The 25,868-nt window shown below is 34.4% G+C and overlaps 1 protein-coding gene across 1 annotated transcript in view; it reads right to left on the reverse strand.

Annotated features, from left to right (window-relative positions):
• Positions 1–25,868, reverse strand: part of CNKSR2 (connector enhancer of kinase suppressor of Ras 2) — a 312,142-nt gene that overhangs the window by 220,215 nt on the left and 66,059 nt on the right. The window contains 3 exon segments of the mRNA XM_033201320.1: positions 7,816–7,903; positions 16,371–16,449; positions 16,452–16,572. Coding sequence (XP_033057211.1) covers positions 7,816–7,903; positions 16,371–16,449; positions 16,452–16,572 — 288 coding nt within the window.

The following is a 25,868-nucleotide window of genomic DNA, read 5'->3' on the forward strand; positions in this document are numbered from 1 at the left end:
ATTCTAAACTCCTAAAGTTTCTAAATTTCCGTAATCGTTTTTGGTGAACTTTTAAGGGAAAAATAATTATATAATTCTTTCAACAAACACTTATTTGCCAGGCACTGGAGACACAGAAGTGCATGGGGCCTACTCCTGCTTCCAAGTCTGTCACAGCAAATCTTTTCTTAAATGAACTATTACTGTTGGCTTGGTTCTTTAAAAAGAATAGTCACAGTACATCACAAATGGTAGCATATCAGGGACTCTCCTCTGAAGTTTATTTTATCACTCATGAGGGTCAAAAATAGCCTAACCACCTTTCTACATCTGTATCCCTATATGTAATATAGGAATAAGGGTAAAAGTTACCACTTCTTAGGGTCTTTGTGAGAAAACTATAAAAGCCTCTTCAAAGGTGAACTGCATAATAGGACTCAAATACAGTAATTCAGAGAGTAGAAAGATAATGAAAGTATAAGACATAATAAGCAATAAAATTTTGAGAACATGATATTCACAACTGTAAAGATGAGCATGTGCAAACTGTATAATCTGGTAATTACACTCCTGGGTATATACTTAAATGTAGGTATATACCCAAATGTCCATGATCAGAAGAATGGATAATCACATTGGGGCATGCACATAATGCACAGAATTCAATATTATATGCAGTGAAAATGAATGAACTACAGCTACAGAAGAAAACATACATGAATTCAGAAATACATCAATTAAAAAGTAAGAAACAGAGTGATAGCACTGTTACAAGCTCAAAGACAAGCATAATCAAACGATACATTTAGAGAAGTATATGAAACTATTTTAAGAAAAAAAATGATAAACACCTTGAGGAGGCAAGCTGATGAAACGGGGGAGGAGCTCAAAAGTAACTGAAACAATATTGTTAATGCTGTAGTTATTAAATTACAGGGCAGATTCACGAGTATTTATAATTATTCTTCATAACATACATATATGCATTCTTTTGCATGTAAGTTTCATAAATTCAAAATGTAATATAGTGAAGAAAGAAGATATCTGAGAAATGGAATCTACCATTTGCTATCTAAAAGGAATTGATGAGTTTAGTACACCTCATGTATTCTCCTTCTGATATTATTGATGGTGATAGTATCTTTAAAAGTGCTTTGGCAGAGTGACTCTGATAACATGCAATATAGTCTTGGTTTATAAAAGAATAAACCTATGAAAACAATCTATTTCAGCATCCACATTAATATGATACACAGTAAGTCTTTAAGCTTTTGCTCACAAGCCAGGCCAGTATCAGAAAGCTGCAAGAATAGTAAATTATTATGCCCCACTCTTCTAAAGAGTCCTTTGCTAAGTATTAGTACGCAATGATTTAATCACTCTTATCTCTTCATTCTGAGCCTTCAGAAATATGCAGCTGCCAATAATTAGGTGTATTTAACATCATGAATGAGAATTTCTTGTATGTGTATTTGTATCTATTTTGATAATATTCTCATACATACACCTTTGAAAAGATACAGGTGCACACATATAACATACCTTCAGCTTTGAAAACTATATATTTTTAGTTTTACATTTTTTTTCAGAAAAAAAGTCTTCAAGTTATCTGGGTATTATCTCTGATAGTTTTATATCTAACTTCTAACTTACTATATTAGCATTATATGGAAAATTTGAAAAGATGTTGCTTCTTTATAATTAAAGTAAAATGCTGAAGAAAAATTAAAGGATAAAGTATAATTGTACTCAATTAAAAGTATTATTTGTTTAAACAGAAAGGAAACGAAAAAATACTGTTGGTAGGAATGTAAATTAGTAGAGCTATTATGGAAAACAGAATGTATATTTCACAAAAATAGAACTATCATATGATCCAGCAATCCCACTACTAGGTATTTATCCAATGGAAAGGAAATCGGTATGTCCAAGAGATATCAGCATCTCTATGTTTATTACAGCACTATTCACAACAGCCCAAGATAAGGAATCCACCTAAATGTTAATCAACAGATGAATGGATGAAGAAAATCTGGTATATATATGCAATGGAATACTATTCAGCCATAAAAAGAATTAAATCCTATAATTCACAGCAACATGGATGAGTCTAAAGGACATGATGTTAAGTGAAATAAGTCAGGCACAGAAAGATAAATATTACATGTTTTCACTCATATGCAAAAGCTAAAAAAATTGAGCTCATAGAAGTAGAGAGTAGACCGTGATTATTAGACGTTGGGAAGGGTAAGAGAGAGGAGGGGATAGGGAGAGATAAGTTAATAGATACAAAATTACAGCTAGATGGGAGGAACAAATTCTAGTGTTCTATAGCACTGTAGAATGAATATAGTTACCAATAATTTATTGTATATTTTCAAAAAGCTGGAAAAGAGGATTTTGAATGTTTCCACCCTAAAGAAGTGATAAATATTTGAGATGATGGATAAGCTAACTACCCTGATTTGATCATTACAGATTGTATACATGTACTGAAATATGACTCTGTACTCCATAAATATATACAATTATGTGTCAACTTAAAAGAAAAAAGTGAAAAAATAGAATCACCTTTTATATTGCCTTCACTGAGTATGCTAATATAATCCACATTGTTTTAAAAATGCATATAAAGCTTGTCCTGTTTTTTGGTCTGAAATGTCCCAGTTTCAATCTCAAGAGCCCCAATAAAATTTTCAGGTCACCTAGAATGTCTGATTCAGGAAGGTTTAAACACTAACTCTGAGTACATAGTAAAAATAGTATTTAAAGTTGTGTTTTAAACATCTGTAAGACCATCCTGGACAGGCTTTTCATATGCTTTCAACACTTACCATATTAACGATAGAATATATACCTTGCTTACTCCAGCATAATTTATATCCCCATTTTACACCTTTACGTGTATTTACTACTTGAACTTGAATGTGTGAATAGAGATGATATATCCCTGGGTAATCAAAATTAATTTCTGCATTACATTTGAACATGAATGCTTAAACATATCTTGCAGAAAATGAAGCACAGTAATGAATTTGCATTAAAATCTAAAGAACATTCTGAATTATACCAAAATCCTTTTTTTTTTTTTAAAAAAAAAAATCACTCATTTTAGAAATGAGATCTTTCTTCATTGCCACTCAATACCAAAAGTAAGCAGAGCATCACTCCTTGAAATCTTCTGTGGAGCAAGAAACTAGCTGAGTTTACCATTTCCAAAGGCTCCTTTGTTACACAAAATAACTTGAGTGGCCATTTATTAAGCTCCCACTATATGCCAGATGGTGGGCTAAATCAGTTTCAAATATTCACAACAGTTCAACAATAATCTAAAAATGGCAGGGATCCACTTTTACAGAAAAAGAAAAACAATATCAGAGATATGAAGTAATTTGTCCAAGTTTATACTGTTTGTTGAAAAGCAAAGCCAGGATGATGAACTTGGATCTACTTCATGTCAAAGCCCACTACACTGTTTTGTCATAAATTATGAAAGTTAATTATATGAAATGTCAACTAAGAAGGTAAATGAAGTACTATTCATATACATGAATGTAATTAAGTAAAATATAATATATATAATCAATAAAACTGCAAGCTAAATTTCCTTGAATAAATCCTTAATGAAACTAAAAGTTACTTCTGGGCTATTCATTTCAACAAAATTTTGTAATCTTTCTAAATAGTATTTACAAATTTGTGCTCTAAGCATTTAAAACACAAATCCCAGATCAATAAGTCCTAAAAACTCTTATTTTCTCAAGTATTTACCTTGAGCAATTAACAACTTGATTAAGATAAAATAGATAAAATGGTTAAATTACATTTGAGCAGGAATATATTTAAAAAGGGCTATATACTCAATATGCTCATTTATATTTTTATTTTAAGATGCAGATTTAGAGGATGTTTCATAAATTGTTTACTTTTATTTTCTGTATTTAAAATATTATAAAGGTAACACAAGTGAATAGAAAGCATATACACATAATTTAAAGGAGGCTGTCCATCAAAAATAAACATTTTTAATACTGATCTTCAAAGAATATTTTTCCATTTAATTGAATAAAGGTTAGAAAATAAAATACATCTGACAGGTAAATATGGAACAAAGTAAAACAAAAGAACTGACAGAAAGTCAGAATAACAACTTAAGTAAAGGCATTTATTACAGGAAAGACCAAAGCAACAGCACTAATTGTTTCTGCATAATTCAGATTGGATTATTGTAAATATTCTTCCTTATAGTTTTCTGTAAAATGTTTTTAACACTATTCAGACAACCAGTGATAACCAATAACATGGAAAATGGATCTAAGAAGGTTAGAAATGAACAGACCCATAAGCAAGCAGAAAAAGATTTTTAATAATACAGTTTAGAGAGGACCAGTTCAGGTAAAAAGCATATTGTCAAAACTTGAGTATTAAAGAGGAATTTTTCACTCTGTATTTAACATTTCAAAATCTGATTTAAAATGTTCTTCAACATGTTTGAATTTTTCCCTCAGCACCCAATTCAGATTTCACCATAAATGCAGCTCATGAAAACTAACACCAAAAGGAGAAAAAAATCTCTGACATTTATTTTTCAAAACAAAGTTCCTGTTTTACTTCCTTTTATCAAGTCTCTTTATTCCTTACCCATTTTTGTAAATAATATTACTTTCATCTTTGTTTTTCACTTTACATTCATCAGCTATTTTTATTTTATTTTACTTTTTTAACTTTCATTTTAGGTTCAGGGGTACATGTGCAGGTCTGTTATATAAGTAAATTGGGTATCATGGGGTTTGCTGTACAGATTTCATCACCTACGTAATGAGCATAGTACCCGAAAGGTAGTTTTTCAATCCTCACCCTCCTCCCACCCTCTACCCTCGAGTAGGCCCCAGTACCTGTTCCCTTGTGTCCATGTGTACTCAATGTTTAGTTCCCACTTACAAGTGAGAAGATAATGGTATTTGGTTTTCTGTTCCTGTGTTAAGTTTGCTTAGGATAATGACCTCCAGCTCCATCCGTGTTGCTGCAAAGGACATGATCTCATTCTTTTTTAGGGCTGCACAGTATTCCATGGTGTATATATACATTTTCTTTATCTAGTCTACTACTGATGGGCATTTAGGTTAATTCCAAGTCTTAACTATTTCAAAATAAATCTCATTTGATTCTTACAAAAACTTTGAGGTAGATGTGATTACTTCTGTTTACAGAGGGTGAAAGCAATGACACGGTTTGTCCAATGTGGAATCATCATGAAACAACAGGGCTGAGTCTCAAATCCTCCAAGATTACCACCATGACCCATGTATTTTAAACTTCAACAAAGTTTCATCTTGCAAACCAACACTTTTGTGCTTATTTCTTAACTAGTGACAATCTAATTCACCATTTCTGTGTTTGAAGTAGAGAACATAAAAATGGTACAGTAAAAGTGTTCCTATTTCTCCACATCCTCTCCAACACCTGTTGTTTCCTGACTTTTTAATGATTGCCATTCTAACTGGTATGAGATGGTATCTCATTGTGGTTTGATTTGCATTTCTCTGATGGCGAGTCATGTTGGTGGGATTGTAAACTAGTTCAACCATTATGGAAAACAGTATGGCAATTCCTCAAGGATCTAGAACTAGATGTACCATATGACCCAGCCATCCCACTACTGGGTATATACCCAAAGGATTATAAATTATTCTACTACAAAGACACATGCACACGTATGTTTATTGCGGCACTATTCACAATAGCAAAGACTTGGAATCAACCCAAATGTCCATCTGTGACAGACTGGATTAAGAAAATGTGGCACATATACACCATGGAATACTATGCAGCCATAAAAAAGGATGAGTTTGCGTCCTTTGTAGGGACATGGATGCAGCTGGAAACCATCATTCTTAGCAAACTATCACAAGAACAGAAAACCAAACACCGCATGTTCTCACTCCTAGGTGGGAACTGAACAATGAGATCACTTGGACTCAGGAAGGGGATCATCACACACTGGGGCCTATCATGGGGAGGGGGGAGGAGGGAGGGATTGCATTGGGGAGTTATACATGATATAAATGATGAATTGATGGGTGCTGACGAGTTGATGGGTGCAGCACACCAACATGGCACAAGTATACATATGTAACAAACCTGCACGTTATGCAGATGTACCCTAGAACTTAAAGTATAATAAAAAAAAAAATGGTACAGTAGAATAATTTTAGGTTAAGCTGATATCCATTAAGGAAGGCATCATGGCAATTATTTCAATGCTGACAAGTAGCGTGTGGGTACCTGTCTCATTGTTCTGATTCAGTTGCTGACAGTGTTCTAAATGAAGCTTCAGTTCTTTGTGAGAATTCTATTTAAGATTTTAAAACCAGTTTCTCTTTTTTTTCAAAAGTGTCGTTATAACCACCTTATGTGACGAAAGTGTTGGGGAGGGGAGGAGAAATCTCTTTAAAAGGCTTCAAATACAATGATCCAAACCCATCACAACTGGGAATAAGTAAAATAATATAGTAGATTAAACAAATCCCTGCAAATGGAGGTTTTCAAAAGAAACTGACATTAACTTTCTCCTCTAATTTTAGTATTATTTTAAATGCAAGCGGTTAATATCAAGAAGCACTTTCCTTTTACTTCATAGTACCACCACTTTGTGTTAGAAAGGGGAAAAAAGCCATTTGTGACAGTTTATTTTAGATATTGATTATCTCATCTTGCTGCAAAGGGAATAAAAATAATTAAAGCTGAGTGAAAAATAATTTGAAGCATACCATATTTCAAAGCATAACCATCATCATAACTGTTCAGATGAGATTTCTTGAAAGCCTGGTGATAAATGCATGCCCTAGATTTTTTTAAAAGTCTACACCTTGCTTATTCAAATTGGCCTCTTTTACTGGCAGCTTAAGTTTAATTCCTGTCTTCAGACACTTCATACAATTCCAATCAAATGCAGTGATTAGTATGTATATAATGGCTGAATTAGATGATTAGATGAACATTAACTGTTTGTAAGCTAGGTAATTTATTTTAAAGTAAAACTTAAGTATTTGTCTAAGCTGTGTTCCTTTGGCAAACTTAAAGAGGTATTTCTTCAATGTACTTAACACTCTTTTTTTGTTTTTTTGATAAATTCATTTTAGAAAATAAAAATTCATTTCGAAAATATAGAAGAGTCTAAATAAAATCACTCATAGCTTTGCCATAAAGAAATAAACACAACTATTTTATTTCAACATTTTACCTATTAATCCTTATTCTTCTTGCTACTACAGGTAGCAAGAGACCACAGAGCCCAGAAAAACTTGCTACTGAAAAGAGATATCATCACATAACAGTAGAAAAAGAACAGATTATTTAAGAGATAATTTACAACCACTGATATATCATGCCTATAATTACATTTCCTCTAAAAGATATGTTTGGATATGTTCTAGTCAATTCACCCAAGTCTCTTCCATTTCTCCTTGCCTTATACCAGACTTAATTCAAACATTTATATTAGCTGCTGGACCCTGAAGGCATCTGGTGTGGGGATCCCTGGCTTAGATAATATTCGAAGTGGAAAATCAGGTAATTAGATCATTGTTAAAAGCTATTAGACACATTTGTTTGTATGTGTACAGGTCAGGTTCCTTTTATATCTTCTGGTAAGTTAACTGAGCTATATGCATAGTTTCCCAATAAATAATTACACATTTCATTTCTTTAGAATGATTTGTCTTTGAGAAACTTCTAAACCAGTATCTTGCAAACTCTTGGTACATAGGATACTTCCCATTGTTGGAATATGAAGTTGCTAATAAATTAACAGAAGGAAAGTTTGTCAGCTAATACCTGTTGCACAATTGTTGTTAACTCCAGGCAGAGTTGTATGACATTATTTCTTGTAACTGAATAGTCTGTCACAGCAGCAAATGGTGACCTATAAAGGGAAAAGGAAAATTGTGATTACTAGTAACAGCTTTTGAAAAGTCCCAAAATATAGTAGCCTAAAATGAGTATTTTTCAATAATATGAAATAAGTTGTTCTGAAATTTGCATACTGACAAAATTATTCAGGACTTATTTCAAGGAAAGTTTTGAAAGAAATGATTGGAAGAAAATTAAATTCAGGAAATATAATGTTTGCTTTCTACCAAATTTCTCTCTTTTTAAAATTCTTAATTATTTAGAAGTTCTTTGGTTCTTACAAGGCATTTTCACTATATCTAAAACAAAAAAGGAATACTTTAGGCAAAGATAACATGTTAGTTTATTTTCAAAAGAACCCAAGATTCTGAGTACAGTATCTACTTAGAATATTCACAATTAAGAGCTAGTAATAACAACTGCTAAGGTTCACTGAGGGCTCACTATGTGCCAGTTACTATTCTAAATGCTTTACATGTATTAGATAATTTAATCTTTACAAACATGATGAGATAGGAACTTATTATTCTCATTTGACAGATGAGAAACACAAGGTAAAGAAAGATTAAGTGACTTACCTAAGGTCGCACAACTAGTAAGTGGTGGACCTGTATACTTCATACTTGATATATTTTCAAGTGTTTGAAGCGGCTCATTTAGTCATGTGTATATTTCTTTTACACATGGTTATATGAGTTTGGTAATATTTTGTTGAGGGTTTTAACATCTAAGTTCCTGCAAAATATTGGTCTGCAGTTGTTTGTTTTTTGTTTTTTGGGGGGTTTTTGTATCAGGATAATGATTGCCTCAAAAACTGATATAGGAAAAGTTCCTGCCTTTATTTTCTGGAAGAGATGGTTTAGAAATGGTGTTATTTCTTCTTTAAATGTATAAAATTCACCAATGAAATCATTTGAGCCTGCAGCTTTTCTCCACACCCTGAGGCGTTTCTAGGTAATATTCTCTTTCTTCAATAGTTATAGGATTATTCAGAGTATCTATTTCATCTTGGGTTATGGTTTACTACTATTTTTCAAGGAATTGGTCTATTCATCAGAGCTATCAAATTTATGTGTGAAGTTATTTGTAATATTCCTTCATTAACCTTTACATTTTGATTGACTTCTCTATTGTTTGTTTTCAATTTCACTAATTTCTGCTCTTATCATTAAGAGGATCTTATTGCTCCATGCTTATTTTGTTCTTATTTTTCTATTTTCTTGAGATGGGAACTTAAATGATTGATTTGAGATCTTTCTTCTTTTCTGATATAAAGCATTCAGTGCTTCTGATATATTTACTACATATATTCCTGATATATTTTGAATATATATATTTCTGATATAAGCATTCAGTGCTATACACTTCCTTTTCAGTACTGCTTTAGCTGTCTGCCACAAATTATGATTTGGTCTTTTTTCATTCTGTTCAATGTATTACTTTTTATTTTCCATGAGACTTGACCGTTGGATTACTTATAAGTGTGCTGTATGAGTTACTAGTTTCATTTTATCATCTGATTTCAATTCTCTTAAACTTGCTGAATTTTGTTTTATGATACAGATATGGTCTATCTTGGTGAATGTTCAATGGGTACTTGAAAAGAATTTTTGTTCTCCTGTTGTTGGATGAAGTGCTCTAAAAATGTCAATTACATGCTGTTGTTAGGTGGTGGTGCTCAGCTTTTCTAATCTTACTGACTTTCTGTTTAATTTTATCTATTCTTGAGAAAGAGGAAATGTAATCTACACCGTGGATTTGTCTATTTACTCTTTCATTCTGTCAGTTTTTGCTTCACGCACTTTAAAGCTCTGTTGTTTGATATATACGTCTTACCAGTGATTTCTGTTTCTTCTTTTTTGATTTACCTACTTATATGCGCATCTGTTACACTTTGGTGGGTTTTGTTTTTTATCAATATGAATATTCACATATGTTCATATATGAATATTACACATTACACATTAACCCTCTGCTTTTCATATCTGTTTGTTGCAAATATTTTTCCCAGCTTGTCATCTTATACTTTGTTATGTTTTTCATTTTTATGTAGTCAACAGTACATTCCTTTGTATTTTATTCCATTTTAAAAATACTTAGAAAGTCTTTTCACATCTAGAAATCATTTTTGCCTATTTTTTTGTTTTCTTGTAAATTTATATTTTCTTCTTAGATATCTGATATATCTAAAATTTATTTTAGTGAAGAAAAATAGATAGTGCTCTATCATTATCTATTTTCCAAAGGCTTAACCAAGTGCCCCACTACAATTTACTAAATGACCCTTTCTTTTTCTGGTGGTTTTAACATATTGTTTTCTAAATGATTTTATATATGGTCATGTGCTGCATAAAATGACGTTTTGGTCAACAACAGACCACATACACCACAGTGGTCCCGTAAGATTATAATACTGTATTCTTACTGTACCTTTTCTGGGTTTAGATATGGAATAAATCCTTACCATTGTGTTACAATTGCCTATAGTACTCACTACAGTCACATGCTGTACAGTTTGTAGCCTAGGAGCAACAGGCTATACCATACAGCTTAGGTGTGTAGTAGGCTGTACCATCCAGGTTATGTAAGCACATTCTATGATTTTGGACAACAAAATTGCCAATCCTTATCATTAGCAATGCATGACTATACCACAGTGTATTATAGGCTCTCTTTCATGAACTTATCTATTCCTACTCCAAAACCCAGTATATTTTTTCAAGATAATTTACTTAAATAAAAGAGACATAAGAATTCTAAAAACTGAATTAGAAAAAAATGTGATTAATCAAAATTCTCAGTTAAAAAATTAACCTCTTTAATTGTAAGCAGAAACCAACTTTTAAAAATCCATCCTAATGGAATATTTCTAAGACTGGATTGTAAAGGTGGTTGTATAGGTGTTATCAAATTTTACTAAAACCCATCAAACTGTATACTTAAAATAGGTTAATTTATAGAAAATTAGGCCTCAATAAAAATTTTTTTTTTTCGACAGGTAAAGAATTTATTTTTACAATTAAAAGTTCTTTCAAGGAGAACTAAAGAACACAAAATTCATTCATAAAGAGAATTTATAGAATTAATGAGCAAAAATGAAAAATTATTTTCTCCATATTACAAATGCCTCTATAGGATAAGGCCCAGGGGAAAGACCCATTCAAATCTGGGCTTTCCTTTCCCAAATAAAGTGTTTGGCACAATCAACAAGCTGTCATGAGACTGACAGGCCTGACAGTTGAAAGGTTTCTAGAAGTGGTCCCATGACTTTCTGTGGAGCTTCAACATAGTGTACACAAGAGTGTCTTAACAAGCTGCACAAACTCAGGCCGAACTATGCAGCACACTGTTCCAGAAAAGTTAAACTGAAGGAAAAAAAAAGGTCCACATGAAGTAGGTCTCCTATTGCCACAGGTTAACTCTGTCGTTTCTCATGGAAATTAAATTCACTGGCTGCCCGGACATCAGTGGAATCCTGATCTCCTGGGGTAGGTGAGAGCTGGAGAAACAACTTGGATTTAAGCATCTCTGGGCCAGGTGGGAAGGAGACAATGATGACCAAGGATGCTTTCTAGGTGACTTAATAAAAATATTTTTTAATGAAAAATATAAGCACTTCTAGGAGAATATCATTATTTTAAAAAATTACTTTGGGAGGCCAAGGCAGGTGGATCATGAGGTCAGGAGTTCAAGACCAGCCTGGCCAAGATGGTGAAACTCTGTCTCTTCTAAAAATGCAGAAATTAGCTGGGCATGGTGACAGGTGTCTATAATCCTAGCTACTCAGGAGACTGAGGCAGAAGAATTGCTTGAACCTGGGCAGCAGAAGTTGCAGTGAGCCGAGATCATGCCACTGCACTCCAGGCTGGGCGACGGAGTAAGACTCTGTCTAAAACAAACAAACAAACAAAAAAATTACGTAGAGACCATTTTTGCTGCATTGAAGCATAAAAACTGTCATTTTAAACTAAGAATTAAAAAATGCTTCTAGCATGATTAGAAAAGAGTTCGATTCCTAGGTTTGAAAAGGTCAGAGTCTGTTTATAAAATCTTAAAATTTCATGAAGAAGTGATGAGGTGATGCACAGAATGTTTGTTTCATTTTGTTTTACCATAACTACTTAAAAGAATCTCACTTGATTTTCAAATACAGAAAAGAAAAAACCTATTTGATCACTAAATGCTTATAGCAAACTGAATTCCAAGACATGTTTTCCACTTTCCTGACCATTCATATTTTAAGTAGGACAAGCTTCTCACTCAAGATTAAATTTCAAGAAAAAATGAAAAGAAAAATCTAAACACATACCAAGAAAACAGATTTTATTTTATAGTGATTTAGAATTACCCTAAAGTTTTTATCTTAGAGGCAAATCACATACAAATGTACTAACAGCCATTCTTAGCCAGCAGATTTTAAGGTTGGTATGATGATTTGGGCTGCATCTACATATAGATAAGGGTAAAATGTCAGGTGGCGTTCCAATCTTTGTGGGTTACCAAAGATTATCCCTCAGTCATGGCTTAATGATCATCTATGAGAGTAAAAACAATAGATCTCTGTAGAATAACTGAACATGATCCACACGCATGCACACACACACATATACAAAAACAAAAACAAAATCAAAAACAAAAATAAAGAAACTGTTCTTAAGTGTGAAGAAACCCTCAAGTAGAGTTCAGGGTACTTACAAGAAGAACACAATAACTCTAATTAAAGGAAATTAAATTCATAGCAAGAAAGTTTTTCGATGCCAGAAAGAGAAAAAAAGATACAATCCTTGGATCATTGCTAAGTGGTTGTTACAGGAATTATCCTATTTAGATCTTAAAAATTAAGCAACTGTACTCCTTAAATCATCATATAGCTAATACAATGCTTATATTTCTCTCTGGCGCAAAAGTTTATGATCCTATAAGAAATTATTCTTTGTACATTATAGCTAAACAAAAGCATTACATTTATAAAAAGGTTATTAACGGTTCAGAAATCCTAAACAAATTAGAAACTAATAAGGAAAGCTAAGAGGTTAATAAGGAAAATCTGGAATGCCTTACTATTTCTCAGGTTGGCACTGCTGAAACCTTAGGGTAGTCCAGGAATAATAGTAGTGCTAATGTCACTGCTCTTCCCTGGAATAATTAGTGCCAAGTGAGAAGCAATGAGCACATGAGAGAAAATAAGACCAAACAATGAATCACATTATCTGGTAGTGTTTAATGTAGTTTTCTTGGTCTCTGTAATATTTTTCCTGGTATAAAATTAATTTGTCCTATAGTTTCTTATCATGGAAGAAGAAATTAGTCTAACAATTTTCTTACATAGACAAAATATTTCAAAGAAATCTTAACAAAAATTTCCTAGTACCTTAAACTCTTATGCCTTCAATATGTAAAAGGTTTTCAAAGATATAAAGAGATCTCATTGATCCCATCAAAACAGGATGGCCTTAAAAGGTATTTTATAAACTATCAGAATTGGGTATTACTGGTAAAAATGAAGGAAAAAAAACCTTTTACTATGGAAGGCAAAATAAACTTTGTTTAATAATAATTTTGAACATTATTACTAAGTTACTGTACAACATAACACTTGTAGTGATCTGTAAACTTCTGAGTATAGATCGATTTGGCAAAGCCACAGAAAACTGCAAGAAATATAAGGTGTCAAAAACAGTAGGATGTAGGTTAAAAATAGACAAGTAAACCATGCATTGAAAATAAACAGTAAAGCTACCAACTGTGATTCACCTCTGAGACTATTCCTCTGGGAAAGTCTGGTGTTTCACTGAAATCAATATTTTAAATAGGAGAAAAAAACGGAATTGTGTTAACCTTAGATTTTATCTTATTTAGGAAATGTAAGGAGCTGGTCTTTGAAAGAATATCTCATTTAAATGGAAGCTCCATTGAAACTGGAGTTTTTGTGAGTCATAAATATTATTTTCCTAGCACACTATTATGCCTTAAACACTTAAAGCTTTTTCAATGATATAAAAAAAATCTCATTGATCCCTTTAAAATAGAATAATCTTGAAAGGTATTTTAGAAACAATTAGAATTAAATATTAATGTTAGAAATGAGATAAAACAGTAAACTTTTACCATAAACAGCGAAATAAACCTTTTCTATTAATGAAGTTCTATGTAGCAATTTCAGATACTGAGGCCCAAAACAGAAAAGTGGTAGTCTTATTTAGCTTTTGAAGATAAATAGCAAAATGTAAATAAAGGTTTATATGCCACATCCCTTCCTCAAAATCCTCAAGAATTAGTCAGCATTCAAAACAAGGTGTAGCATGACAAAGGAACATGAACGAAAAAATAACAGGACTTCAGTGTCAGACAAAAATCGATTCAAAGTATAACTTTCATACTAGATGAATGACTTTAGGCAAGTTATTTCACATTTCATATGTAAAATGGAGATAACAATATCTGCTTTGTGAGAATTCAATGAGCCGAGGTATATATGTGTATGTATAAAGCATCTAGTTCAGCATCTAGAATAAAATTAAATTTTTTTTTACCTATTTTTTATTTTTCTTTCTCCTCTTTCAAGTGACATAAAATAAAAACTGTAATAAACCCAAATCATATTGCTGTGGATGCACATTTTCTCCAAAATGTAATAAAATTTTGTAATGCCATAAAACTTATAGCTGTTTAAAAATGAAAACAGCTGCTTAACATGAAATTAATCCTATTTAATGGGCAAAATTTTTATTCTTCAACTAAAATACTGTATATCGAAGGAATAAACTAAAGTTAAAGATCAAATGCTTGGCAGTATTCATTTGCAGAGTTCATTTTAAATCCCCCAAATTAAAGCAAATCTGCACTGACACACTGTGTGTTTATGTGTTTTTGTAGGTGTGTATGCACATATGTGTTTTGTAGGTGATTTGGCACTTACCAAAATCATTTTATTACATAACGAAAGTAATGCCACCATAAAAAATTGGTACAATAAAATCTCAAGGACTACTATAGTGTGGGAAATGTATGATTTTATAAATAGCCATATCTGTCATCAAGAAGTAAAAACATTCTCTATTCACTCTTAACAATTTATCCATCTAACAAATACTAGGGTAAAAAATATATAAATGAATTTGCTAAATGAAAATATCAAGGCTGGGGAAATTTATAATTATAGGGAAAATGAGAGTAAAAGAAGATATAATTATAATCAAGGATGTGTTCTTTAAGCCTTCCGATTACTGTGAAGCCTACCAAAACAAACATATTATATTAATAGTACTTAAGGACTAAGCCATATTTTACTTACTGACCATTCATAACTTTTGGAATGTATATATTTAAAATTCAATTAATTTAAACACTTGATAATGCGGTTTAGACAATTATGAAAATTACATTTTAATAATGTTATAATGCAAAGAAACATGCAGTCCATTAATTATCAAAAAGCTAGTAATATATAGTTTAGTGTTTCATATTTGGATTTAGTATCTCACTTTATATTATGTATAAGTATATATAAAATTAAGGAAAATTATCTCAATTTTCACCTTAAAAATACAAAAGCTTTACTTTTAATATAAGACCTCATGTTTCTAAAATACCAAAATGTAATACTGGCATGTGTGTGTGTGTGTAGGAACACATATGGATATCCTACCGACGTTTATTCAAGAAAGAATTCTGATAATGTGTATTATCAGAGTTTCTTATGACAGACAAAGAGCATTTTAAAAATTTGATTATTTAGCCATTAAACATAGTACATACCCCTTACCAAAAATTCCAAAACTGAAAGAAGAGAAATTTAGTTTTTTAATAAACAGTTGCAATGTGTTTTAACATTATAATGTTTAACCACATACAGTATATAATGTAAATCTAACCTTTTCATTTCATATTACAAGAGTTTTATACTATTTTACATGTTCCAAAACAAATGAAAGTCACCTAAACTTTAAAAAGTCTAAAAGTGTGTTTATGATATCCAAAATAGTATAATGTAATTAATAACAGAGAACAAATGAAGTGAGGCCAAGGAGACACACAAGGCATGCTATGAAGGTGTCAGTGTCTAATTACCTATTTAAAACAGTTTACAGCATCACAATGGTCATTTCCTTAAGTACAACTAATTAATATGAATAAAAAACATCAGGATACAAAGCAGTAGTATAATAAACAAAAATTTATAAATTTTATTATGACAGCCAAATAATGATTTTGCTTATAAAGAAGCAAGGTATTTTACAGTTGTCGGACTAATTATTGATTGGCTACTTAGTTGGATATCAAATTTTATAAAGGTTTAATATCTGTTTAATACCCCTATATTGTGGGGTATTAAATCTAAATGTCTAAATCATCATTAGACATCTATTAATTGGTACTCCTCTGCCTGTCCAATCCTTTCACAAGAAAATGCAAAATAATGTTATATTCAAACTGGTGTCTGAGGAGAGGATACTTATGAAACACGTGGAAGACTTTACCTGTCCAACCAGGCAAGCAGACTCTTGGCTGCTCCAATCAGATCCACAACTGAGGTCAGAAAGTCATTTGGCAATTTCGGCTGGTCCTCCCATCATAATGGCCACTCCTTCTCCTTCCTGTTATAAAATTCTGTAGATTTTTGGCAGATGCATTCAACTTGTGAGAAAGGGTTTTTAGATTTTCTGTTTCCAAGCCATAATTCTGAATTATAAAAAAGAGAGAGAATATACTTAAAGTCAATTTATTCATTCGTGAAAATATTTACTGAATACTTCATTATGCACAGGCAATGGGGTAGCATTAGAGTTACAAATGAATAAGATAGGATTCCTGACCTAGTGGAGCCCACAGTTAAGTGACTATTTGGGGAGATGTCATATAAGAAATTATAATAAATGTGTTAAGTACTAACATGAACAAAGAAAGATAAGGCATCGTATCTTAGAACTATGCTACCCAAGATAGCAAGATTGTAAGAAATAATAAATTGTTTTCTAAAACCAAAACCTAAGTTTATTTACTTGTGAAATTAATTATTATCAACAATTATTTTTGAGTATATATTCAATTAACAATACGCATGGTCAGGAATGTAGGTACTAGGAGTAATTCTGCTTCCCCAAAGTTAGGAAAATAAACACAACCAACAATAACAAAATGAAAAAGCAAGAAATAAATCAGGTAAATAAACCAGATTTAAAATATACGTACTCTACAATGATGATAAAGTTTCTTTTATAATATGGCATCAGGAAAAACTCTGCTTCCTAAGGAACTAATACACTTCTCCTTTTTGTAATACAAATTATGAAACTAAAATTATTTTTGTTTTTGTCCTGGCTATATTAGCTCACAACTAAACATGAAGCACACCAAAAGCATCATAGTGACTTTTTGGTAAGTGTATTTGTTTTCTTCTTTTCTTTGTTCTCACATTTCAACTAATATTTGTTAATTAATCCTAAATATCTTGTCTATTATACCTTATGCAGAAAGGGGTTATATGAATAAGTATAATAAGCCTTTTTACTATCATCAAATAGAAAAGGATTGTAGGATCCCTTCAACTTTGGGGAAAGTTTTCATAAGTTACAATTAAAATGTAAAGCAGCTAACTGTGAATTGTAAAACACCCCTTAAAAAGGCTGGTTAATATTATCCAAGGATAATCTTGATAAACCACTTAGCAGCATGCACACTACGGTGTGCATAAAGTTAAAAATTACCACCTTACTGAAAATGGCAAAACCCAAAGAATGTAAGAATTTGCTTGGGCCTGGGAGGCTAAGTTTGACTTCTTTTCACAGTGGGGAAACTGAGGTATGGGAAGATTTCTTTTTTTTTTTTTTTTTTTTTTTTTTTGCTTAAAAAACTCAGTACTTAAACTAGACAGAGTCAGAATGGAACTACAAGTCACCAGGACATCTGTGAGTGGATATGTCTACCACATTCCTTAGCATCAATATTCTACTCCTACTCTCAGAAACATGGTAACAATAATTAAATCAAAGTGTAAGATGAGAGTGAAAAAGGAAATTAAGTCATACAATAATAATTAAGTCAACAACCACTGGGTACCTACTTTGTACAACATTTAGGTGTCTTTTTTCCTATGGCAATTTAAGACGAGAGAAAACTTAGCAGAGACAAAATGAGGGGAGAGGAAGGTTCTGATGCCTAAACATTAACGTTACCACTACAGATTTAATGGTGATAAAAGTCTGCTTGTCTTTTGCTGAGAATTTACATATTTATTAAAAGAACACTTTCGGCCGGGCGCGGTGGCTCAACCTGTAATCCCAGCACTTTGGGAGGCCGAGACGGGCGGATCACGAGGTCAGAGATCGAGACCATCCTGGCTAATACGGTGAAACCCTGTCTCTACTTAAAAATACAAAAAACTAGCCGGGCGACGAGGCGGGCGCCTGTAGTCCCAGCTACTCAGGAGGCTGAGGCAGAGAATGGCGTAAACCCGAGGCGGAGCTTGCAGTGAGCTGAGATCTGGCCACTGCACTCCAGCCTGGGTGCAGAGCAAGACTCCGTCTCAAAAAAAAAAAATAAAAATAAAAATAAAAATAAAAAATAAAAATAAAAGAACACTTTCTTCTAAAGTTATAAATTTTTCTAAAATAACATAGTATTAATATATTAAATATTCACTGCTTAATTTGAACTGTAATATTCTTCCCTCAAGTTAAAAGATTTGGCTTGTGCAAATAAAACAATATTGTATTCAAATTATATTGCATCTGAGAATGGATTATTTGTGAAATGTGGGAGAGTTTGTCCAGCTGGTCACTATAGAATGAAAGAAATCCTCTCATGTTTATAAAAGATGCTCTCTAATGACTAGATAAGAACAATTTATAACTATACAAGCTAACTGTAAATGATACTTCTTCTGTAAATGTAATTGCAAATGAAAATACTGAAAAGTATTTTTAGAAGTTTTCCCTGTGTTAAAGCATTTTTCTAAAGTAAAAAATGATGGCATTTTTCATTTTTGTGTATAAATGATTTTAATAAGAAAACATTTGTCTGCCAACAAAGTATAGTAATCTCTTAGAGAAGTTCAAATTATAACAATTAGAGAGAAGCCTACTCAATCAACCTGGTAACTGATATTTCACTCTGTAGCCACTAGCCTTCATAAAAGATTATTTTAAATTATTTCTCTCTATATAACACTAGCATCTCAAATGATTTATTGGGAAAGGTAAAATAATATTAGTCTTCTTATAAATAAAAATCCAAAGGCAAAGTAAAACTATTTCAGAGTCTTCAAAATTTAAGAAACTAAAATTATTATTTTTCATATGACTCAATAATTAGGGAATACAATAATCATCTGGACAAAACCTGGAAGGATACTCTCAGAAGGTCTAACTTGGAAACCTCCTAGAAATACATTATGCAGAATAGAGGTGAAAAATGTGGAGGACAGAGAAATGCAGAGGCAAAAAGAATCTTTAAAAGATATGTAGCAGAAGATGGGGAAGGAAATTCTTAAAACTTGTTCTAGTTAATGAACGTAACTACACTAATAATCCAAAACATGTTTAAAAAATTTAGAAGAGAATAATAGGTTAGAAGCTCATCTGTATGTAATCAGATTTATGTGCTACTATTTTAACAAAAAAGACTAATTGATCTCTGAAGTTATTTTTTAATTTTTAAAATTTATTTTATTTCATTTTATTTATTTATTTTTTTATTTTATTATACTTCAAGTTCTAGGGTATAGTGCCATACCGTGTAGGTTTGTACATGTATACTGTGCCATGTGGTGTGCTGCACCCATCAATCGTCGCACCACATCAATTCGTCATTATATCAGTATAACTCCCACTGCAATCCCTCCTCCCTCCCCCCTCCCCATGATAGGCCCAGTGTGTGATGATCCCCTTCCCGAGTCCAAGTGATCTCATTGTTCAGTTCCCACCTAGGAGTGAGAACATGCGGTGTTTGGTTTTCTCTTCTTGTGATAGTTTGCTGAGAATGATGGTTTCCAGCTGCATCCATGTCCCTACAAAGGACACAAACTCATCCTTTTTTATGGCTGCATAATTTCCATGGTGTATATGTGCCACATTTTCTTAATCCAGTCTGTCACTGATGGACATTTGGGTTGATTCCAAGTCTTTGCTATTGTGAATAGTGCCGCAATAAACATACGTGTGCATGGGTCCTTATAGCAGCATGATTTATAATCCTTTGGGTATTACCCATAGTGGGATGGCTGGGTCATATGGTACATCTAGTTCTAGATCCTTGAGGAATTGCCATACTCTTTTCCATAATGGTTGAACTAGTTTACAATCCCACCAACAGTGTAAAAGTGTTCCTATTTCTCCACATCCTCTCCAGCACCTGTGTTTTCCTGACTCTTAAATATGCCATTCTAACTGGTGTGAGATGGTATCTCATTGTGGTTTTGATTTGCATTCTCTGATGGCAAGTGGTGATGAGCATTTTTTCATGTGTCTGTTGGCTGTATAAATGTCTTCTTTTGAGAACTGTCTGTTCATATCCTTTGCCCACTTTTTGATGGGATTTTTTTCTGGTAAATTTTTTGAGTTCTTTGTAGGTTCTGGATATTAGCCCTTTGTCAGATGAGTAGATTGCAAAAATTTTCTCCCATTCTGTAGGTTGCCTGTTCCTCTGATGGTAGTTTCTTTTTGCTGTGCAGAAGCTCTTTAGTTTAATTAGATCCAGTTGTCAATTTTGGCTTTTGCTGCCGTTGCTTTTGGTTTTTTAGACATGAGTCCTTGCCCATGCCTATGTCCTGAATGGTACTACCTAGGTTTTCTTCTAGGGTTTTTATGGTATTAGGTCTAACATTTACGTCTCTAATCTATCTTGAATTAATTTTCGTATAAGGAGTAAGGAAAGGATCCGTTTCAGCTTTCTATTATGGCTAGCCATTTTCCCAGCACCATTTATAAATAGGGAATCCTTTCCCCATTTCTTGTTTCTCTCAGGTTTGTCAAAGATCAGATGGCTGTAGATGTGTGGTATTATTTCTAAGGACTCTGTTCTGTTCCATTGGTCTATATCTCTGTTGTGGTACCAGTACCATGCTGTTTTTGGTTACTGTAGCCTTGTAGTATAGTTTGAAGTCAGGTAGCGTGATGCCTCCAGCTTTGTTCTTTTGACTTAGGATTGTCTTGGCATGTGGGCTCTTCTTTGGTTCCTATGAACTTTAAAGCAGTTTTTCCAATTCTGTGAAGAAACTCATTGGTAGCTTGATGGGGATGGCATTGAATCTATAAATAACCTTGGGCAGTATGGCCATTTTCATTATATTGATTCTTCCTATCCATGAGCATGGTATGATCTTCCATTTGTTTGTGTCCTCTTTCATTTCACTGAGCAGTGGTTTGTAGTTCTCCTTGAAGAGGTCCTTTACATCCCTTGTAAGTTGGATTCCTAGGTATTTATTCTCTTTGAAGCAATTGTGAAGGAAGTTCATTCCTGATTTGGCTCTCTGTTTGTCTGTTACTGGTGTATAAGAATGCTTGTGATTTTTGCACTTAATTCTGTATCCTGAGACTTTGCTGAAGTTGCTTATCAGCTTAAGAAGATTTGGGCTGAGACAATGGGGTTTTTCTAAATATACATCATGTCATCTGCAAACAGGGACAATTTGACTTCTTCTTTTCCTAACTGGATGCCCTTGATTTCTTTCTCTTGCCTGATTGCCCTAGCCAGAACTTCCAACACTATGTTGAATATAGCAGAGCAGTGAGAGAGGGCATCCCTGTCTTGTGCCAGTTTTCAAAGGGAATTTTTCCAGTTTTTGCCCATTCAGTATGATATCGGCTGTGGGTTTGTCATAAATAGTCTTATTTTTTGAGGTATTTCCATCAATACCGAATTTATTGAGCGTTTTTAGCATGAAGGGCTGTTGATTTTGTCAAAAGCCTTTTCTGCATCTATTGAGATAATCATGTGGTTCTTGTCTTTCGTTCTGTTTATATGCTGGATTACGTTATTGATTTGCGAATGTTGAACCAGCCTTGCATCCCAGGGATGAAGCCCACTTGATCATGGTGGATAAGCTTTTTGATGTGCTGCTGATCTGGTTTGCCAGTATTTTATTGAGGATTTTTGCATCGATGTTCATCAGGGATATTGGTCTAAATTCTCTTTTTTTTGTTGTGTACTTGCCAGGCTTTGGTACAGGATGATGTTGGCCTCATAAAATGAGTTAGGGAGGATTCCCTCTTTTTCTATTGATTGGAATAGTTTTCAGAAGGAATGGTACCAGCTCCTCCTTGTACCTCTGGTAGAATTCAGCTGTGAATCCATCTGGTCCTGGACTTTTTTTGGTTGGTAGGGTATTAATTATTGCCTCAATTTCAGAGCCTGTATTGGTCTATTCAGGGATTCAACTTCTTCCTGGTTTAGTCTTGGAAGAGTGTAAGTGTCCAGGAAATTATCCATTTCTTTAGATTTTCTAGTTGATTTGCGTAGAGGTGTTTATAGTATTCTCTGATGGTAGTTTGTATTCTGGGGTCGGTGGTGATATCCCCTTTATCATTTTTTATTGCGTCTATTTGATTCTTCTCTCTTTTCTTCTTTATTAGTCTTGCTAGCGGTCTGCCAATTTTGTTGATCTTTCAAAAAACCAACTCCTGGATTCATTGATTTTTTGGAGGGTTTTTTGTGTCTCTATCTCCTTCAGTTCTCCTCTAATCTTAGTTATTTCTTGCCTTCTGCTAGCTTTTGAATGTGTTTGCTCTTGCCTCTCTAATTCTTTGAATTGTGATGTTAGAGTGTCAATTTTAGAACTTTCCAGCTTTCTCTTGTGGGCATTTAGTGCTGTAAATTTCCCTGTACACACTGCTTCAAATGTGTCCCAGAGATTCTGGTATGTTGTGTCTTTGTTCTCATTGGTTTCAAAGAACATCTTTACTTCTGCCTTCATTTCGTTATGTACCCAGTAGTCATTCAGGAGCAGGTTGTTCAGTTTCCATGTAGTTGAGCAGTTTTGATTGAGTTTCTTAGTCCTGAGTTCTAGTTTGATTGCACTGTGGTCTGAGAGACAGTTTGTTATAATTTCTGTTCTTGACATTTGCTGAGGAGTGCTTTACTTCCAATTATGTGGTCAATTTTGGAATAAGTGCGATGTGGTGCTGAGAAGAATGTATAATCTGTTGATTTGGGGTGGAGAGTTCTATAGATGTCCATTAGGTCCGCTTGGTGCAGAGATGAGTTCAATTCCTTGATATCCTTGTTAACTTTCTGTCTCGTTGATCTGTCTATGTTGACAGTGGAGTGTTGAAGTCTCCCATTATTATTGTATGGGAGTCTAAGTCTCTTTGTAAGTCTCTAAGGACTTGCTTTAGGAATTTGGTGCTCCTGTATTGGGTGCATATATATTTAGGATAGTTAGTTCTTCCTGTTGAATTGATCCCTTTACCATTATGTAATGGCCTTCTTTGTCTCTTTTGATCTTTGATGGTTTAAAGTCTGTTTTATCAGAGACTAGGATTGCACCCCTGCTTTTTTTTTGTTCCCCATTTGCTTGGTAGATCTTCCCCCCCTTTTTTGAGACTATGTATGTCTCTTCATGTGTGAGATGGGTCTCCTGAATACAGCAGACTGATGGTCTTGACTCTTTATCCAGATTGCCAGTCTGTGTCTTTTAATTGAGCATTCAGTCCATTTACATTTAAGGTTAATTTGTTATGTGTGACTTGATCCTGCCATTATGATATTAACTGGTTATTTTGCTCATTAGTTGATGCAGTTTCTTCTTCCTAGCCTCGATGGTCTTTACATTTTGGCATGTTTTTGCAATGGCTGGTACCGTTGTTCCTTTCCATGTTTAGGGCTTCCTTCAGGGTCTCTTGTAAGGCAGCCTGGTGGTGACAAAATCTCTAAGCATTTGCTTATCTGTAAAGGATTTTATTTCTCCTTCACTGATGAAACTTAGTTTGGCTGGATATGAAATTCTGGGTTGAAAATTCTTTTCTATAAGAATGTTCAATACTGGCCCCCACTCTCTTCTGGCTTGTAGAGTTTCTGCCTAGAGGTCTGCATTAGTCTGATGGGCTTCCCTTTGTGGGTACCCGACCTTTCTCTCTCTGGCTGCCCTTAACATTTTTTCCTTCATTTCAACCTTGGTGAATCTGGCAATTATGTGTCTTGGAGTTGCTCTTCTCCAGGAGTATCTTTGTGGTGTTCTCTGTATTTCCTGAATTTGAATGTTGGCCTGCCCTACTAGGTTGGGAAAGTTCCCCTGGAGGATATCGTGAAGAGTATTTTCCAACTTGGTTCCATTTTCCCCCTCACTTTCAGGCACCCCAATCAGACGTAGATTGGTCTTTTTACATAATGCCATACTTCTTGCAGGCTTTGTTCTTTCTTTTCTTCTTTTTTCTTTTGGTTTCCTTCTCGCTTCATTTCATTCATTTGATCCTCAATCGCTGATACTCTTTTCTTCCAGTTGATCGAGTCGGTTACTGAAGCTTGTGCATTTGTCACGTATTTCTCGTGTCATGGTTTTCATCTCTGTCATTTCATTTATGACCTTCTCTGCATAATTATTTCTAGCTGTTAATTCTTCCACTCTTCTTTCAAGATTTTTAGTTTCTTTGCACTGGGTATGTAATTCCTCCTTTAGCTCTGCGAAGTTTGATGGACTGAAGCCTTCTTCTCTCATCTCATCAAAGTCATTCTCTGACCAGCTTTGATCCGTTGCTGGCGATGAGCTGCGCTCCTTGGCAAGGGGAGATGCGCTCTTATTTTGAATTTCCAGCTTTTCTGCCCTGCTTTTTTCCCCATCTTTTGTGGTTTTATCTGCCTCTGCTCTTTGATGATGGTGACGTACTGATGGGGTTTTGGTATAGGTGTTCTTCCTGTTTGATAGTTTTCTTTCTAATAGTCAGGACCCTCAGCTGTAGGTCTGTTGGAGATTGCTTGAGGTCCACTCCAGACCCTGTTTGCCTGGGTAACAGCAGCAGAGGTTGCAGAAGATAGAATATTGCTGAACAGCGAGTGTACTCTCTGATTCTTACTTTGGAAGCTTCCTCTCAGGGGTGTACTCACACCCTGTGAGGTGTGGGGTGTCAGACTGCCCCTAAGTGGGGATGTCTCCCAGTTAGCTACTCAGGGGTCAGGGACCACTTGAGCAGGCAGTCTGTCCTTCTCAGATCTCAACCTCCGTGTGGGGAGATCCACTGCTCTCTTCAAAGCTGTCAGACAGAGTCGTTTGCGTCTGCAGAGTTTTTTGCTGCTTTTTTTGTTGTTGTTGTTTAGCTGTGCCCTGTCCCCAGAGGTGGAGTCTACAGAGACATGCAGGTTTCCTTGAGCTGCTGTGAGCTCCACCCAGTTCGGGCTTCCTAGCGGCTTTGTTTACCTACTTAAGCCTCAGCAATGGCAGGCGCCCCTCCCCCAGCCTCGCTGCTGCCTTGCGGTTAGATTGCAGACTGCTGTGCTAGCAATGAGGGAGGCTTCGTGGCCGTGGGACCCTCCCAGCCAGGTGTGGGTATAATCTCCTGGTGTGCCCATTTGCTTAAAGCGCAGTATTGGGGTGGGAGTTACCCGATTTTCCAGGTGTTGTGTATCTCAGCTCCCCTGGCTAGGAAAAGGATCCCTTCCCCCTTGCACTTCCCAGGTGAGGCGATGCCTCGCCCTGCTTCAGCTCTCGCTGGTCGGGCTGCAGCAGCTGACACACACCGATTTTCCAAGCACTCCCTAGTGAGATGACCCCAGTACCTCGTTGAAAATGCAGAAATCACTGGTCTTCTGTGTCGCTCGCGCTGGGAGTTGGAGACTGGAGCTTTTCCTATTCGGCCATCTTGCCCCGCCCTACCTCTTATTTCATTTTATTTTTCGATACAAGGTCTTGCTCTGTCACCCAGGGTGGAGTGCGTGGCATTATCACAGCTCACTGCAGCCTGAACTTCCTGAGCTTAAACGATCCTTCCACCTCAGCCTTCTGAGTACCTGGTACTACAGGTGTATGCCAGTACTTTAAATTTTTTGTA

This window comes from Trachypithecus francoisi, unplaced genomic scaffold (assembly GCF_009764315.1).
Source record: "Trachypithecus francoisi isolate TF-2019V2 unplaced genomic scaffold, Tfra_2.0 Lachesis_group6, whole genome shotgun sequence".
NCBI lineage: Eukaryota > Metazoa > Chordata > Mammalia > Primates > Cercopithecidae > Trachypithecus > Trachypithecus francoisi.